This window comes from Typopeltis vanoorti, chromosome 11 (assembly GCF_054136105.1).
Source record: "Typopeltis vanoorti isolate ZY-2024b chromosome 11, IOZ_Tvanoo_1.0, whole genome shotgun sequence".
NCBI classification, from domain to species: Eukaryota; Metazoa; Arthropoda; class Arachnida; order Uropygi; family Thelyphonidae; genus Typopeltis; species Typopeltis vanoorti.
The window spans coordinates 86,520,285-86,540,514 of record NC_143559.1 but is presented as its reverse complement, the minus strand read 5'-3'; the positions used below and the strand labels follow the sequence as shown (position 1 = coordinate 86,540,514).

The 20,230-nt window shown below is 33.4% G+C and overlaps 1 protein-coding gene across 1 annotated transcript in view; it reads left to right on the top strand.

Annotated features, from left to right (window-relative positions):
- The window catches only part of Sec13 (nuclear pore and COPII coat complex component secretory 13), an 88,830-nt gene that overhangs the window by 44,329 nt on the left and 24,271 nt on the right, over positions 1-20,230 (top strand). The window contains exons 6-7 of the mRNA XM_090400200.1: positions 10,186-10,325; positions 16,220-16,340. Coding sequence (XP_090256326.1) covers positions 10,186-10,325; positions 16,220-16,340 — 261 coding nt within the window. The remainder of the gene's footprint in view (positions 1-10,185; positions 10,326-16,219; positions 16,341-20,230) is intronic.

Below are 20,230 nucleotides of genomic sequence, written 5' to 3'. Positions count from 1 at the left end.
AAAACGATTTATATACTGCCTAGTTTTCTGAGAACTTAATCTACTTATTTCACCTACTAATCTGTGAGTAGTAGTGGAAAATTTATCTACTACTGTTTCCAAATACTCATTTATGTTATTGTATCCTGTATTAGGAATGACTGAAACAAGTTCATTAGGAAAGATTGGATCAAAGCCATATAAAGCAAAAGATGGTTTTTCTTTGATAGCAGAATGAAATGCAGATCTGCATGCAAATAATGCTTGAGAAAGATATGTGTCCCAATCATTCATTTTAGTGTTTGCCAGATTGGAAAGTATTTGCTTTATATTCTTATTCAGCCTTTCACACATACCATTACACTGTGGGTGGTAAGGTGTAGTAAAAATCTTCCTAACGTTGAGTAATTTACATAACTGTAATAACCGTTCAAATGTGAAATTTGCTCCTTGATCTGAAAGTAAGGTCTGAGGAGTTCCATATCTACAAATAATCATATTCAAACACTTTCTTGCAATCGTCTTTGCAGTTTGATCCTTCATTGACACTGCTTCAGGAAATCTAGTTAGCATGTCTATGACTACTAGAATATATCTATTGCCTTTTTTTAGTAATTGGTAGTGGACCTACTACAGCAATAGCAACAGCCTGAAAAGCTCCAGTTGGAATTGGAAATGGTTGTAATGGAGCTTTTCCTCTGAAAGGAGATCTTATTTGGCATTTATGCCATGATTTGACATATGTGAGTATGTCACTCTTCATACCTTTCCAGATGTAATGATCCTTTATTCTTTTCCAAGTTCTAGAAAATCCTTGGTGTCCTGCCAAATCTGAATCATGGAAAGTGTACATAATCCAAGAAATCATTTCAGTTAGTGCCAATATTTTCACTTTCAATCTTCCATTTGTCTAGATAAGAGTAGCCCATCTTTATCTAAATACAAGTTTTCCAGGTTTAAAAATGTATCCAGTTGAGTTTCACCCTTCAATACTGCTTCTTAGATAGTTTTGAGTACAGAATCATCTTTCTGAGCTTGGACAATCTTATCCTTTTCCCAAATCTGTGAACTAGGTTCCTTATTCTTTAGAGTCTCAATATTAAGCACTTGATCATTATCATTAATGTCTTTAAAAACTTCAGGAGACTGCTCTAATTTTCCTTTGTCACCTGATGTCCTGTCCAAAAAATATTCTAGTCCACACAAGGACACTGTTAATAATTGGTTTTATTTTTTATATATATGATATTCATTGATATTATATCTTAATATTAATCCTACCATAGAGATGATCTCTGTTTCTAACAATTATTTTTAATTTATTTCCAAGTGTACCTATATATTATTATATACACAACGGTTCACTCCAATTGGTGCAATGACCTTAACACTTTCAGAATCCAAATAATCACTGACTCAAGACCAAAATACAAAATAAACACATTTAATATAACAAAAACAATATATATACACTTCAAACAAATATTACATAACTAATTACAAAATTAATTGGATCCAAGGCCTTTAAAAAAGAAACTTACACTTGACTAGACTAAACACTTTGTTTGCACAATCACAAAATGCTCATAGCCAGTTTCTTTCTCTGTCAAGGCCCTTTTCTGAAGATATATGACTTTATTCTTCATTTTCACAGGATTCTTTATCATCACTTATGTAGCACACATTAATTCTTCCGAACTTAATTCTATCTCTTTTCTTCAGTAGAAATAATAGTTAGATTCGGCGTCCTTAATACAGATGAAACTTCCTAATCAGAGTTTTTTCGAACATTCCTTTAGAATGTAAATAGCAAATTCTTCTTTTATTCACTAAATGCTTATTGACAGTCTTAACTCTCCCAATTAAAACTTACAGTTCTACGATTCACTTTTTGGAATCTACTATAAATCTTCCAATTAGCATTTCCTCTAATATTCCTTTTAAAATGATTTATAGCAATATTTCCCTTTTATTTATCAATACTTATTTCACATTAAAACTTAATAGTTCCATGATTCCTTTTTCAGAATATACTATTAATTTTCCTCCGACTGTCACAAAAAAAAAAAAATTCGACTTCCTCTGAATCTAAATATCTGTCCGGCCTGTATTCTAAATTCCTTCCGAACGCTTTCCTTGTCAGCTGTCAATCACACATCAAACTTCTTGGCAAGCATGCGCACTCCATGAAACTGGTAAACAAGAAGTTAGGTATAAATAATAACTGACACGTTGTCTCCTTTAGCGACAAGAGAGAATGTCTTCATAAAACGCAACTTTTGATAATTTTAAATTATAATAAAATTCTTGTAAGTAACACAAATATCAAATCTGGTAAGTACATCAATTTTTTAACTTCTTTACATATCATTTTTGACAAAACAGTTTCATTAACGGGCACATCGCAAGTGCCGACAATGTGTGTTATGAAACAAAAACTAATAAACATTTTAACATAAACAGTTCGTAAAAAAATATTCAGAATTTTAATTATGATTAATTTTACAACACTGTATTTTTAACAAAATTACATGCAAAACCATGAAGTTTCAGAAAATCAATTCCAAATATTACTTGTACATTTGGATTTGAGGATTCTGGAAGAACTTCCAGAATCCTCAAATCCATGAATGACATTAATGAATGACAAACTTTCAATGGAAAACAAGGAATTGAAATAAAAACATTGATTTGCTATTCTGCTGAAATTTCTGATTCAAATATTCCCTTTAATTTAATTGGATAACTTAAAACTGAAATGTCATTTGGAATTAGAGATTTAATTTTGTTAAACAAATTATAAGAAATGAGTGAAATATGTGCACCTGTGTCAAGTAAGATTTAACAAGGCACATCTTCAATAAATCCTTGTAAAACTGTCAAAGGATTACCTCCATTAGCTTAAGTAGCTAATGATACATCAAACTCTCTCTCTTTTAGGGTTGAAGCTGTCTTTAGCTTTACCCATGTCTAATGAGTAATTTGACATTTCTGTCCTTCCCAGTATGATATTGGAATAATAACTATTTCCAGATTTTTCTTTATTCTCTGATTTCTTATGTTGAAAACAAGATTTATCTCTAACATAACAGTCTTTAGCAAAATGACCTGGTTTACTACATCTAAAGCATTTTGGAATATATCCCCTATGAGATGTTTTATTCCTGTCAATACCATTAGATTTACAAGAGAAAGATTGATTATCTGTAAGATTATTGAATATTATTAAATTCGATATCATCTTAAACAGAAGTTCCTGTTCTTGTACTACTGGTCTCTGTTGTCTTTCTATTTCTTCACTATGAAATGTTTTCAGTTCCTCTAATTTTCCCAAATCATGTAATTGTACTTTGGAACGAGATTCTGGAACATTTTCTGTTAGATTTACAGAAATTTCCTTAGACTGTTTCATTTTCTTAGCACCTTTTAATTTAGGAAACTTTCCTTCTCTCACTTTATCTGCAGCCACAATGCTAGGAGAATGAGTTTGATTATGCTGAAAAGAGTTCACCTGTTTATTGTTTGAGGAATGAAATATATCTCTTCCCTTTCCTTGACAATTTCAAAACACTGGTCAAGATTTTTAACCTTTTTCTTGTATGCTGTTTCTTTCAAATTATCTCTAAGGCCATGTCTAAATTGATTAAACAGCAACCATTCCCAAGAGGATTTCTCTTCAGATGAAACATTAAATTCATGAGCAATGCTCCAAAGTCTATGATAGTATTCTGAAACAGACTCCCTATTACCTTGAATGCACTGATGAATTTTCCAAATGTTAGGCCCTAATTCTCTTGCACTTGAAAATTCTGATATTAGCAGACCTTTAAATGATGCATAACTGTCAGTGTCTCTCAGTAAAGGAGATGTGTTTAAGAATGTTTTGGCTTTGCCCAACAATTTATTATGAAGTATAATCAACAAATGAAAATCTGACCATTTTCCTAAATCTCAAATTTTTTCTGCATATCTGAAAAATGTTTCTACACTTTCACTACTATCACCTGAGAAAGAAGGTATTACTAAAGTTGGATTAATTAACCTAAAAAATTCCTCATCTTTAACTAAAGAAACTTCACTACTAATATTGCTATCTTCTGTAGTAATTTTACTTGAGTCAAGATTTACTTTCTGGATTCTAAAAATAAGGTTAAGTCATAATCAATCCTGCCATTGACTGCGCCATTGTTAATAATTTGTGGGAATTTTTATATTCCAGGATATTCATACTTATTATCTTAATATTTATCCTACCATAGAGATGATCTCTGTTTCTAACAATTATTTTTTTAATTCCGAGTGTACCTATATGTTATTATATGCACAAGGGTTCACTCCAATTGGTGCAATGACCTTAACACTTTCAGAATCCAAATAATCACTGACTCAAGACCAAAATACAAAATAAACACATTTAATAACAAAAACAATATATATACACTTCAAACAAATATTACATAACTAATTACACATTAATTGGATCCAAGGCCTTTTAAAAACAAACTTAAGACTAGACTAAACACTTTGTTTGCACAATCAAAAAATGCTCATAGCCAGTTTCTTTCTCAAGGCCCTTTTCAGAAGATATATGACTCTATTCTTCATTTTTACAGGATCCTTTCTCACAACTCATGTAGCACACATTAATTCTTCCGAAACGTAATTCTGTCTCTTTTCTTCAGTAGAAATAATAATCAGATCCGGCGTCCTTAATACAGATGAAACTTCTTAATCAGAGTTTTCTCGAAATTTCTTTAGAACGTAAATAGCAAATTCTTCTTTTATTCACTAAATGCTTATTGACAGTCTTAACTCTTCCAATTAAAAAGAACTTACAGTTCTACGATTCCCTTTTCAGAATCTGCTATAAATCTTTCAATTAGTGTTTCCTCCAATATTCCGTTTAAAACATATATAGCAATAATTTTTATTATTTATCCACATACTTATTCCACATTAAAACTTAATAGTTCCACGATTCCTTTTTCGGAATATACTATTAATTTTCCTCCAACTGTCGCATAAAAACTTAAGTTCTTCCGAACCTAAATATCTGCCATCCTGTGTTCTGAATTCCTTCCGAATGCTATCTTGTTTACTCTCCCGTTGCTTCGATACTGAACTTGTTAGCTGTCAATCACACATCAAACTTCTCGGCGAGCATGTGCACTCCATGAAACTGGTAAACAAGAAGTTAGGTATAAATAATGGCTGACACGTTGTCTCCGTTAGTGATAAGAGAGAATGTCTTCATAAAACACAACTTTTATCATTTTAAATTACAATAAAATTCTTGTAAGTAACACAAATATCAAATCTGGTAAGTACATCAATTTTTTAACTTCTTTACATATCATTTTCGACAAAACAATTTTAATAACAGGCACATCGCAAGTGCCGACAATGTGTGTTATGAAACTAAAACTAATAAACATTTTAACATAAACAATTCGTAAAAATATTCAGAATTTTAATTATGATTATTTTTACATCCTCATATGAGGCCCTTATGCATGAGAGGGTTAATATTGAAAGAGCAACCAGTGAAGCAGCAGCTAAAATTTTCTTACAGTGCACTAGAGCCACACAATCAGTCTTTTGTTGAGTAACTAAAAATAGCTCTTCATCTATGTCATGCCAGTGCAGTAGGTCCTGATTACATCTGTTATGAGATGATAAAACATCTTCCTTGAATCTCTTCTTACTAAACAGAATACTTACAGAGAAAGAGCTTCTGGACCTTGGCATGTCAATTGTCATTGCCATCCCAAAACTTAAAAAGGATCCAGCACAAGCAAACAATTATCGACCCTATTGCTCTGACCAGCTGCCTTTTTAAGATATTGAAAAAATGGTAAATGCAAGGCTTCTTTGGCATTCAGAAAGAAACTTCTTTCCATCACACAGTATGGCTTTTATAGACATTGATTAACTTTGGACCATTTACTTCCATTTAGAAATATGTATAATAGATGCTTTCCTGAAACGAGAACATCTGGTTTCAGTGTTCTTTGACATTGAAAAAGCTTATGACACAACCTGAGGTTAATGCATATAAAAGACCTCTTAAATCTTGGTCTGAGAGGACATCTTTCTGTTTACTGTCTGGCCAAGTCTTCCAAGTCCAAGTAGGAAGCATTTTATCTCAGCTATATCATCAAGAAGGTGTTCCTCAAGGGTGTCTTAAGTGTGACATTCTTTGCTATCAGTTAATTCAGTCACTGAACTGCTTCCTCCCAAAGTAAGCAATGCTCTTTATGTTGCTGACTTCACAGTTTACTGTCACTTCTGCAATATGAGGTAATTGAAAGATAATTGCTTGTTGAAGTAAAACTTCAAAAAGCAATTAATCTTGTCTCTTCCTGGAATCTTAGTAATGGATTCAGGTTTTCAGTAGAAAAATACTGTATACACTTTTGTCAAAAACTCACTCTCAACCCAAATCCTGAATTAAGAATGAGACAAACTGTTATTCTAGTAGCAACAGAAACCAAGTTCTTGAGACTCATCCTTGACAGAAAACTTACATTCCTTGCACACATTTGTCAACTAAGAGAAAAGTGTAAGAGAGAGCATTGAATCTCCTTTGCACTCTATCCTCTACTGACTGGGGTGCAGATTGTTGTTTTGTCTTTATTGTGCTCTGGTACAGTCAAAGCTTGATTGCAGGTCCCAGGTTTACAATTCTGCAAGGGAGAGTACTCTCCAATGGTTGGACCTATCCATCATCAGTGTATATGAATAGATATTGGTGCTTTTCATTCATTGCCCATTCAGGGCCTTAAGTTGAAGCAAATGAATGTTCTCTATTGCTTAGACAAAAATAATTGTCTCTTAACTATGCTCTAATAATAGTCTCTTTCAGAGCATCCTACTTGAACTAGTATCTTTTCTCTGCATTGGGAAGCTCAATATCATACACATCAGGCTACTAGATGTCCCTTTGTTAAAGAGATTATGGAAGCTATCAGCATGAATATTGGCAACATTACTTGCACCAAACATAATAGCATTCCTTCATGGCTAGTTTGCACTCCATACTGTAACCTCTCACTTTGTCAACTATAGAAGTCTCATACTTCTTCTGATTACTTGCCCATCTATACTGATGGTTTGGGATCTGAGATCTCTGTTGCTTGTGCTACTGTGTTTCCTGACATTACTATATCTAGCTAGATTCCCACTTAATTGCAGTAATTATAGAGCAGAATTGCATGCCATTCAGCTTGCACATATAAAAGAAACATTACTGAAAATGTGTAATTTATACAGTCTCATTGAATTCTTTACAGGCCATCTCATCTCCTGTATAATCCACATCCAGTGCTTTGTGAGGTTTTTACAACTGTGATACAAAATAAAGAACTTTAATTTTGATGTTCGGTTGTGCTGGATTCCCAGCCAAAAGAAAATGAGATTGCAGATGCATCTGCTAGATCACCTCATACTTTTTCCATATACTGACTTCAGACAGTTTATATGATCAAAGCTAATTATCCAAAAGCAGTCCTCATGGAAGGAAGCACTGACAAACAAGTAATACTCGAAAAAACCTAAAATTAAGCATTAGCAGCCTAGTCAACATAGTACCAGAAGAGAGGAAGTTGTTCTTGCTAGACTCCACATAGGTCATCTTACACATTCTTATTTACTGAGGAATGATAACCCACCTATGTGTAAACAAAAAAAAAAGTAACACATTTCACCATTTGTCATATTCTGATGGAGTGCCTGCACTTCACACGAGAGAGGAATGAAATTTTTATTAAATCTAGCCGAGCTATCTCAGGCGGTTATTATCAAACTATAGACAATTTGCATATGTTTAACTTTTTATAAACAATTTATTTATTTAAACACATTTGATTATGAATTATATTTTTGTGTAGATAATGAATTGCTTAATTTATAAAATTATAAATGTGAAATTATTATAAAATTTATAAAATTATAATTTTAAAAATTTATAAATATTATAAAAATATAAATTTTTAAATTTGCTTTTTGTACAATACATATTATTTAATAATTTATCACTTTATTACTATTTATTACCTTCTTTACTGCTGTGACCTTTGCTGTCCATGTGTCAATAAGCCATAAATCAATCAGTCAACCATGGTCGGATGCATTTGGAATTTGCAGAGTTAACAGCCGCAGAGTGTGATGTAGAGTCTTTAGTGGAAAAGAAGTTCTTTGACAGGTTCAGAAGCTATGGATGAGATGTGTTTGTATCAGGAAGTGTAGGTCAGCCTAAGTAGGATAATCTTGATAATGTTTGGGTATTATCGAAAGTTAGGGGAAGGAACATGAGATCTCTCTTGCAAGAGACTAGACAGGACTGAGTTTTGGCAGCATTGAAGTCTATCCATTTGTCTCTTACCCCATTGAAATATAACTAGGAAAGCAGCCATCAGGACATAGGTCACAATTAATAGGATTCTAACAATTGGGAACTGCAAGGTTTGTCAAATGAAAAGGAGGGTTGGCAAGTACTGTCATCAGTGAAGCTATGAATAGGAGCTGAAGTTTGTGAGAACAGGTCATTTATTTACGGGAGGAAGAGTTGGTGAAAGTATAGAATCCTAAGGTATTCCTTTATTGGTAGGAAAATTCGAGGAGAGAAAGTATCCACTGTGCCTCATAGTGAGCAGCCAGCAAGAAAGCTGGTGATCCAGTTGCAGAGGGTGGAAGGTAGACTAGAATAGCAGTTTGCTAAGTAGATCCCTGTGCCAAACCCGATCAAATGCTTTTGAAATGCTGAGGGTGACTATGAATTTCTCTGCATTTTTCCATGTGTTGAGTGCAGAGATAGATGGCACAAGTAGATCACAATTGTGATCTACAACTAGAGGGATGAAAAAAAACTAGAAATTCTTGTATATAATTGTTAAACCAGAAAATTTTTCATAAACGGTTTATGAAAATTTTGTTAAAATTAAAAGTTTATTTTTATGTTTCATATCAGATTCTTCTATTTCATATGAAATAGTTTGTTGTAATTAAGTCTAGCTGATTTCTTTTAATACAGTATTGTATTTTTCTGCATAAAGTTTAGTTTAAATTAAAAAAAATTCCTCAGCCATTTACAGTTTCTAAAACTGCCACTTTAGAAGCAAAAGTTCTAGGAACAGTTTCTCATACAGGATGGATCTGATTTCCACCACTTCTCTGGCAAACGTTTTAAGAATAGGTGTTCACGCCATGGTAGATCTGATTTTTCACAAAGCATCATAGGAGTAAAGATTATCAAAATTTGTATCTCTTTCCATAATTTTGGAAATTTGAAAAATGGATTTTTCAAATTTGGATTGGATTGGTAGGAATATTTTAGAGGAGGTGGAGGAGATGAAGAGTATGGTAATGATGATGGATAGGGACTTAAAATTTCATGTACATTTTGCTAAAACTGTGGAGACAACACAGCCAATTATGGGAATGATGCAGAAAACACTAACGTGTAGAAGTAAGATTGATTCCATTGTACAAGGCTTTGATCAGGCCACATGTTGATTGCTGTGCACAGATTTGGTCTCCTGGTTTTCATGACAACACAGCCAATTATGGGAATGATGCAGAGAACACCAAGTTCTCTGCATCATTCCCATTCCCAAAATTAGAAGTAAGAATGTTTTGATCCCATTGTACAAGGCTTTGATCAGGCCGCATGTGGATTGCTGTGCACAGATTTGACCTCCTGGTTTTCAAAAGGATGATGAGATGTTGGAGAGGGTACAGTGACGGTTGACTAAGTTGATTTCTGGTATGTGGAATATGAGGACAGATTGCAAGAATGCAAATTACAAAATCTCCCCTTTTCCTTTTATCCTAGTGAATAGAAGGAAAAGGGGAGACATGACTGAAACCATATAAGTTGGTAAGGGGTAATTACCAAATTAACATGGATGACATTTTTCATTGAATATCTGGAGACAGGGAGAATGAGAGACCATCTCTAGAAGCTGTATAAGGTGGATAAAAATATAATATATAAAATAGGCTGTGTAATATGAGAACTGGTAGTTACTGAAACCTCAGTTTATATTTAGCTTGTTTACTTAAATAGAATTTTTATCCAGCTAAATAAAATGTTTCTTTAATTAAATAAACAAAACTCCTGAAATTAACTTTTTATTTTAGGCTGTATGCTTTATAATATGGATTTTTGTCATAAGGTTTTTTTTTGTGTACATTTTGTTGCTTTAGATAGGATGTAATGCAGTAAGTTGGGCACCAGCTATAGTTCCAGGTGCTGCCCTTGAGCAGCCTGGATCACAGAGGCCACAAATAGTCAAAAGGTTTGCTACTGGAGGATGTGACAACTTAGTTAAAATTTGGAAATATTCGTGAGTATTATTATTATTTGTGGATTCTATTGAATAATAATAAATAAATAAAATGTTGAAAATCAGTGGAATTTTTTTTTTTTTTTTTTTTTTTTTTTGTAACATGTTTGGAAATACAGGAATACCTTGTATAGCGCAGTTTTGAACAACGTGGGTTTTGGTCTAACGCGGTTTTTATTATTACACTAACATTGTCAACACTGACTGGCAACCCGGTGCTGCAAGTGACAGTCGAGAGCCACGTTTATGCTGTAGTTATTCGATTGGCTCTCACGTAGACACGTTCTTTCCCTGCGGCATTTTATTATTTACTTTAATATTAGTATTTAATATTTTTTATTATTTAAGTATGAGTGAAAAGAGACAAAACAAAGACACTGTTGGAGTAACAAAAAAACGCAAAGTTGACATTAGAGTAGAAACTTGAAATTATAAAATGTCACGAGAATGGCACTTCGTTTACTAAAATAGCACGTGAGAATTCAATGAATGAATCATCTGTACGAACAATTATTCAGGGCAAAGAAAAGATTAAACAACATGGAATGAGCACCGCTTCTTATATGTCAAAAATGATCATGAGAAATCGATCTTCTACATTGGAAAATATGGAACACCTTCTAATGATCTGGATTGAAGATTGTAATCAGAAAAAGATTCCTTTGGGTCAAATGATAATCCAGACCAAAGCAACAAGTCTATATGACAAAATAAAAGAAAATGAAAGTGAAAATGAAGGAGGTACAACCAGTGAACTTTTATAGCAAGTCGTGGGTGGTTCTACAATTTCAAAAAGCATCGGACTCCATAACGTAAGAATCCAAGGTGAAAGCGCAAGTGCTGACACTAAAACTACAGAATTATTTCCCAATGAATTGAATGAGCTTATTGAGAAGGAAGGCCACACAGATGATCAAATTTCTAATGCTGACGAGATTGGTTTGTTCTGGAAAAGAATGCCATCGGGCACATTTCTAGCAGAGAAGGAAAAAAACACAAGCTGGGTATAAAGTGTCAAAAGACCGATTGACACTTTTACTAGGAGGTAATGCATCAGGTGATTTAAAATTGAAGCCACTGTTAGTGTACAGAGCGGAAAACCCAAGAGCTCTTAAAGGCTTTACAAAGAACAATTTACCTGTTCATTGGCATTCAAATAAAAAAGCGTAGGTGACTCATTCAATTTTCGAAGACTGGTTTAAAACTTGTTTTTGCCCTGAAGTTAAAAGCTATTGTAAAAAGAATGATATTCCTTTCAAAATTTTGCTTTTATTAGACAATGCAGGCCATCCAACTCTATTGGCTGACTTAGATGAAAATGTCAAGATTCGTTTTTTCCCTCCAAACACAACATCAGTTCTGCAGCCGATGGATCATGGCGTTATCTCCACTTTCAAGGCTTACTATTTAAGACAAACTTTTGCTCAAGCTATTAAAACTGCAGTAGAAGAAGATTCTTGGATTTGGAGTGAATTTTGAAAGAAATTTGACATAAAAGATGCCATTCAAAATATTTATGAATCTTGGCAAGAGGTGACTCAAAGCAACATGAGAGCCATATGGCATAATATCTTGCCGCATTGTTCAAAGGACTTTGTTACCTTTGCAACACAGAAAGAGGAAATCTCATCAGAAATTGTGCAGATGGGCAAAGATCTTGGTTTTACAAGTTTAGATTGTAACATTGTGAACGAATGTATTGATTCTCATTCAAATGATCTGGATGATGAAACCCTTTTGGAATTAGAACAACAACGAACCTATGAAGATGATCCCACTAATGTCATAGTTGAAGAATTTTCCTTTGCTGACCTTTCAACTTTTGTGAGAAAAATCGACGAAGCTTCTGACTTTCTCATAAATGCCGACCCGAATTTGGAAAGAAGCATCAAAGTGAGACAAAGTCTCAATAATGCCATCAAATGCTACAGAGATCTAGTACTTGAAAAGACAAAGAAGACAAGGATGGTTTCAACGAACACTAAAAGACTACTTTAATAAAAAGTAAATTACTGTATGCTAAAATTGAAGCAATATTTGTTTCGTTTTCTATAACTTTTATATCAGTTTAAAAGGATTTTATTTGTTATTTAGTTAATAACATTTTTTTTTTTTCATTTTTAAACATTTTTATTATCCTAAATTTTTGTAATAAACAAATTAATTGAAAGCCTTTATAAATAGACCTCGAACAACGTGGTTTTGCATAGCGCGGGCGCTTCTTGGAACCAATTAATAAGGTATTCCTGTACAGTGTTACACTACTGCTAGAGCATCAGCAGTGATGGATAACTCAATTTCTGCATTTGTGTTTATTTTTATATCATACTAGAATAGCACAACGTTATGCTACTTATGAGAATTTGATTTTTCCACAAATTACAGCATGCATGCCATTTAAAAAATATTTATACAATGTTCTATATTACTGACACTAATTAGATAGACTGTATAATTGGCTAATTCTTTTAACATAGAGACCATAAGTAAGTTACATAAATAAGTTTGCTTCAATAAATGTTATTAACTTTTTGAGAATGCTTAGTTTTGATTATGCTATTTCAAATAGTGCAGTTGAAATAATATCAATATAAAGCACTTCATGATAGATCCACTTATAAGAACTCTACAGCCTTCTATGTGTAGATAGTAATATGGGTAACAATGCAGGTGTCACTTTGTACCTGTAGTTTGATAATCCTTGAAGCCTCTTCTGCTCTCCATTAAGGTGGTGGTCTCACACTGGATAATGAAAGTCATGTACCATCTAAAATTTATTTGTAATAATTAATTTATTCAGAATATTTGAATATTAAAATTTTAGAAGGTGTCATTTAGTGTCAACATACATTAAACAGTGTTTGCTAGCTGATACTTCTTTTACTGTACTTTAAAAAGCGCAATAGAGTAAGTGGTAATTAGTATTACTACTTACTGTCACTCCTGCCACAGTCAAATGATCATTTTGGACTGTAGTTAATGAATGTGATTTATTTCTAATTCCTTGGATGTTAATATGAAACCTTTTTTTTTTTCCCTCGTTGTTTCATTTTCCCCAGAGTTTCTTCTAGATTTTGGTATTTGTGATGAATACTCCTGACATTCCAAGTATTAACATTCCAGATTTTTTTTTTTTTTTTTTTTTTGTTCATATCCATTAACCAGTCTGAGTCATTTACAGAGTGACAGTCCAGTTGTTTCCTAAGACTGTGGAGTAGGAAAAGATTCATTGGGTTGGTTACTGGTCACTTGCAGTCTAGTTGGTGGTGGAGTTATCATCTTAGGGCCTTCTAAATCCAAGATTTTCACTTGAGTTAGTACCCAATCTTCTGCTTGGTTGCTCAGGGTTTACTATGTGGAGGTGAGGATTGTATCAGGAGGCAGAGAGGTTAGATGATCCTACCTGAAAGGATTTTATATGTATTGCACATTCATCCCTTTGAACCCCTGGATGTAGAAGTGTTTTATTAAATTTGCAGATCTGAGAGGTGAGTTAGAACTAAAACAATTATTTAAAGACTAGAGATTCATTTTTCTCTAGTCTTTAATTAATTGTTCTTAGCATTCAGGTATGTGTGAGCAGAACTAATCTCAGGTGTTATAGTCACTTAAAACAGAATGAGAGAGCAAAATATTTTCTATATATATATATATATATATATATATGATTGATTGATGCAGATAATGTCACCTTAGAAGAATGAGAATATAAGATCTGGCGATGATGGAGTCCTGATAGACTAATTTAGAGGAAAAACTTGTTGACAGATATTTAATGTGAGGTCATGATGTAGTATTGCCATAGTGTCTTGTATACCAAGTGAGGGTACATATGAGGAATCTGAAATGATTATATTTTTTGAAAACCTGCAGAAAATCAAAAAAAAAAAAGCAATTACTTATAAACACAACTATTCATTGTATAAGAAACATAATTTATAAAAAAAAAAACATCAAAATGGAAAATATTAAATGTTGAAAAGCCATACAGTCAGCTTTAGATGCACTAGCTTGGCTTTTGTTTGAAACAGATTCACTAGCATCACTTTTCCTGTTTTGTGTATGCTAGATAACAAAGTAAACTATTCACGTTTCAAAAAAAATTATTGAAACACTAAGCTTAGCTAAATTATCTGATGGTTAATGCCCTAAAGAGATATGAGAGAACTAAGCTCTCTTATATTTTTCTCTCTATTCTTTTAGAGTCATGGGAAGACTTCAGCAAGAAAACAAAAGATATATATATCAAGAAGGTGGGAAAATGTTCTGGAGGCTATTTAAAAAGCTTAGAAATGGAGTAAAGAATACTGTAAAAGGAATCGGCGATGATAATGGTAACATGAAAACTGAAGATAAGGATATTCTAGATATCTCAAGTAATTACGTTGAAAGAATGAACATTTGTTTCATTTGTTAAATGAAACACGTGGAAAGGCAGCTGGGATACATGATATTCAACCAGAAATACTCAAATATAGAGGTATAACAGTTCTGCATTGACTACATGGCATAATTCAGAAAGTTGAATTCCATCTAAATAGGAAAAAAACTGCATGTGAGAATTATAAAGAGGAATTTCTCTCTTAAGGGCATCAGTAAAATTTATGTAAGCATACTTAAAGAGGGTGAGAAAAAATTGTTGAGAAATTTAGAGAACAAGCTTGAGTTCAGGTCAAATAGAGGTTGTCGAGATAAGATACTTTACAACAAATAGTTTAGAAATTGTGAGAATATAACAAGAATCTATAAGTTTTGTATATCTTGAAAAGCATATCACAAGTTTTCTTCTGAAAAGTGTCCAGAAGAAAACTTTTCAAAACATTACAATTATATGAAATAAATGGAACATTATACAAAACAGTATATTGTCTATATTTGATTGTAAGTCAGCAATTAGATTCGAAGGAGATATCAGTTGGTTTGGTGTAAAATCCAGAATAAGACATGGGTGCACACTACATCCACTCTTATTATCTCTGTGGATTGCACTGAAAGAAAGTGGTAATAAACCTGATATTTAGAATTCATACCTATCAAATGGAGCTCTTTGCTTTACACAGATGATACTAAAGGTCTCCAGGAATCTCTAACGAAATTAAGTAAAGCTGCAACAAATTTGGCATGAAAATAAGCAATGAAAAGACCCAAAATATGAAACTAGCAGGAGCATAGAAAACTGCAGCTGCGTTCCCCAGTGAAGAACCTATACAACAAGTAAAAATAAAATATTTTAGCTATTTAAGCATGATTTTTATTGAAGATGACAAAGTAAATATGGAGGTATACAACAAAATAAGCAAAGTTGGTGTGATAGGGAGCCAGTTGAATAAATTTATATGGAATAAGAGAGAAATTAGCAAACACTAAACTGGTAGTATACAAGACAGCGTTCAAACCAGTTTTAAGTTATGGATCTAAGAGTTGGGTTAGAAATCAAGCATTTGATCAAGGACCAGCGACCACAGATATGAGAGTCCTGTGAAAGATTAAGGGCGTGAACAGATGAATTTTGATAAACAAACGAGCCGATTTTTCACAAACTAACCACGTACTAAAGTGCATAATGTTTGGTTGTGAATTTTATATGATTTCATTAATTTCATTTCATGATTTCTGATCAGTTAAATAGTTCTTCCCAGATGAATTTTCAAAATTTCATCAATTTTCATTACTGATGTTTGTACAGTGTACTATTTTAAAAGTGTGTGTGTGTAAACAATTAATGTGGGGGAAAAGAAAGTCCGTTGGGAATATATAGGGATTGTCAATTGTATTAGAAGTTTATTTTTTGCATTGATTATCATGAATCTTCATGAGTATTTTTAAAATTGTATTATATATATATATATTTTTTTTTTTTACTTTTTTTTTTTTTTTTTTTTTTTTTTTACTAGGGAAGAAGAAGAGCAATGGATAGAAGAAAATAAGCTTGAAGCTCATTCTGACTGGGTTAGAGATGTTGCTTGGGCACCCTCAATTGGTCTTCCACGAAGTACTATTGCTAGTTGTTCGCAAGTGAGTTTGATGCAAATAATCTTGATTACAGTTAAACATACCAATACATAGCATATTTTTTATTCCAAAGTTGTTTTTTTTGTTGGTGTAGTTATAAGAATGACACAGTCCCTTGTTTAGAAAAATCTGAGCTTGAAAATTCTCATGGAATGAAAACCTTGTAGATGTTTTTCAGGTGGTCCGGAATTAGTCTGAGCCAGAGCTAGCAGGACTTCTTTAGACATTTTTCCTACCACAAAACATAACAGCATCAGAACATGTACAATATTGACAAACTCTTTAGACATAAAAATAGTAGCATCAAATTGTTTTCCAAGTTAACTTGGATGTTAATTTTAGCAAAGTTGCTAGGTTAAAGAACGAGATTAAAAACATTTTTCAAGATCTTACCAGCATATGTTATGCAGTTAAATTTTATCCTTCTCAAAAGTTTTATCTTTTACAAATTAATTTATGAATGCTCATTATGTTTAAAAATGTATGCTGAAAGCAATCATGCCAATAACTTTCATCTGTCTTGAATAACATTTGCAATATTTTCCCAACTTATGATTATTTCCATTATCTCATCATCATCAAATTCCTGCCATGTACCCTCAAGGGTACAAGATATGATAGTACTACATGAAAAATTTACATCATTACTAACTTCCTGTCTATAATTTTCCTCCAAATCAGTCTGTTACTTGTGATCTTATATTTCTATCTTCTAGGGCACTTTGTACTGTATCAATCCACCTATATCTTGGTCTTCTTCTGGGTCGTTTTCCTACCACCCTTGCAGAGAACACTTGTTTGGCTAATCTTTCCTCTCCCATTCTGTTTAAGTGACCATACCACCTGAGATTAGCTCTGCTAATGCATTCCTGGATGCTGACAATGTCAAGTTCTTTCCTAATATCCTCGTTTTTAATATGATATTGCCATTGATGCCATCTGTTCATGCCTCTAATCTTTCTCAGGACTCTCATATCTGCGGTCTCTAGTCTTTGGTCAAGTATTTTACTTCTCACCCAGCTCTCGGATCCATAAGTTAAAACTAGTTTGAACACTGTCTTGTATACGGCTAATTTAGTGTTCTGATTAATTTCTCTCCTATTCCATATGAATTTATTCAGTTAACTTCCTACCATACCATACCAGTTTTGTTGATTCTGTTGTCTATTTCCATATTTAATTTACCATCTTCACTAAAAATCGTACCTAAGTAGCTGAAATGTTTTACTTGTTCCACAGGTTCTCCGTTCACAATGCAGTTGACATTTTCAACGATTCTGCCTATTTTCTTTGTCTTTTTATTGCTGACCTTCATACCATATCTATTACAACGGTTATTCACTTTATTCAGAGAATCTTGCAAACTTGTAACGGATTTATTTAGAAGTATAACATCATTCGCATAAAGCAAAGAGCTGACATTAACATCTCTAATTTTGATATGAGGTTTAATACCACTTTACTTCATAATGTGATCAATATAGATAATGAATAACAGAGGGGATAATGTACATCCTTGTCTGACACCAGATATAACATTAAACCACCTTCTTGTACTTCAATTCTAACTGCTGACTTACAACTCAAATAAAGACTAAGTATTGCTTGATGTAATGCCACATTGATACCATATAACTGTAGCGTTTTGAATAGCTTCTCTCTTGGCACCTTGTCATATGCCTTTTCCAGAGCGAAAAAATTAAATACAGATCTTTGTTATATTACCATGATTTCTCAACTATTTGTCGTAAAGTGAATATCTGATCCTGACAGCCTCTATTTGGCCTGAATCCAGCTTGTTCTTCACCAAGCTTTTCTTCCACAATTCTTCTCAACCATTTCTCAAGTATACTTGCATAAATCTTACCAGGAACAATCAGTAGGGAAATACCTCTGTAATTCTCACATGCAGTTTTATTTCCCTTTTTATATATGGGTACTATGAGAGCTCTACTCCAATCATCAGTTAATCGTCCCTCTGTTCATGCCTTTTGAACTATGCAGTGCAGACACTGTAAGACTTTTATACCACCTTACTTCAGCATCTCTGGTTGAATATCATCTACTCCTGCTGCCTTTCCACATTTCAAGCCTTTGATGGCTTTTTGTACTTCAGGTATGGATATGTATTCTTGACTGTATACCTGTTGAGTGTTTTTTTACCACTGTGCTATCACTGCTTGTTTCATTTAGCAATTTTTCGAAGTAATTACTCCATACTTCAAGGATATCTTTTTCTCCCGTTTTCAAGTCACCTTTATCATCTCTAACTCCTTTTACAGCACTCTCCTCCATTTCTAAGCTTCTTCAACAACCTCCAGAATATTTTGCCACCTTCTTGATATTTATTTTCTATGTTCTTACGCTGTTTGTCCTATGACTAAAACTACCTAAACAAAAGTCATAGTCCTCCTATGACTTTTGTTTAGCTAGTTTTACACAGTGTTTAGCTTTCTTACATTTGTCTCTGTATTCTCTAAGAGCACAAGCTGACTTGTTTGCCTGGAACGTTTGATATGCTTTCTTCTTTTTCTTCACTGCCTCTGATTGAATCAATCAATGTTTTTTTCAGGGCTTGCCACTGAATCTCCAAGGTTTGGTTCCTGTTCTCAAACTCTTTCACTTTTTCTTGAATAATATTTGTGTATTTTAGTCTACAGTTCACATCTGAGAGCTGCTCAACTTTTATTCGCTTTAAAACTTTCTTACATACTCTTCTTTTCAAAATGAAATTCAGTTTTATCCTGCTCAAGACTAAATAGAGATCACTTCCAATTTCAAATCCTCTGTACACTGTGGTGTCCTGCACCTGTAGAAAACATCACTATCGACAATAACATAGTCAATGAGACTTTTCTTATTCCTTGTTTCTTCTCTCCATTTGAATATGTGCACATTTTTATGTTGGAACATGATGTAAGTTATAACCAGTCCATGTCCTGAGCAGAAATCCAACAGGTATTTGCCATTATTATTAGCTTTGCTCTTTTCTCCAAATTTTTCCAAAATATTTTTGTATGTCTGATAATCATTTCCTACTCTGCTATTTAGATCCCCAACAAAGACCAACTTTTCTTTTTTCATTGTGGTCAGTTGCTTTCTCTAAAGCCTCAAAAAAATTCCTCTACTTCAACCTTAGTAGAACCTTCTATGGGACCATAGGCACAAATAAGTCTCATTGTCCAGTTCCCCATTCTGATATTTGCCCACATCACTCTACTTGATACTGCCTGCCATTCAAGAAGATTAGACTCATATTTAGTGTTGAATATTACGACTACTCCTTCTTTTCCTTGATTGTCATTGTTTGAATATAACATTTTCTATTTATTGCTCAGAAAGATCTCACCTATTCCTCAGCTAGTTCCATTTCTTTGCCATTCAGGCTTCTTACGTTGATAGTACTGATCTTTAACTCTGGTGATGTTGAGTTAGGGTGTGTTTTCAGATTTGTTCCAGTAGCTGACTTTTCGCTGTTTGACCTGGTTACCTGATGAAAATAATGGGGGGGGGCTTGTTAACTGGGTGATGCGCCAGCTGGCATGAAATTTTGTCATATTGTACCGTCATTTTGTATTTTGGGTTCCCTGGCAAAAACAACGGGGGCCTTGTTTAACCGGGCAATGCCCCAGCCGACATGAAATTTTGTCATGTTGTACCATCATTTTGTATTTTGGTTTAAGCCAATAAGAATACAATTTGGTCGGTTAAATCCCAAATTGCCAGCCAATCCTTGTTCGTTCAGTATCCTGGTAGATACCCAACAGGGTGCATCACGAGAAGGTGAGGATTGGACATTAGGGAAGAAGCCCTGGTCAGTCCTTCACATTCCTTTTCCTTTACAGCTTTGACCCTTAAGCACCCTATTTACATTATCTTTGTAATATTAATCT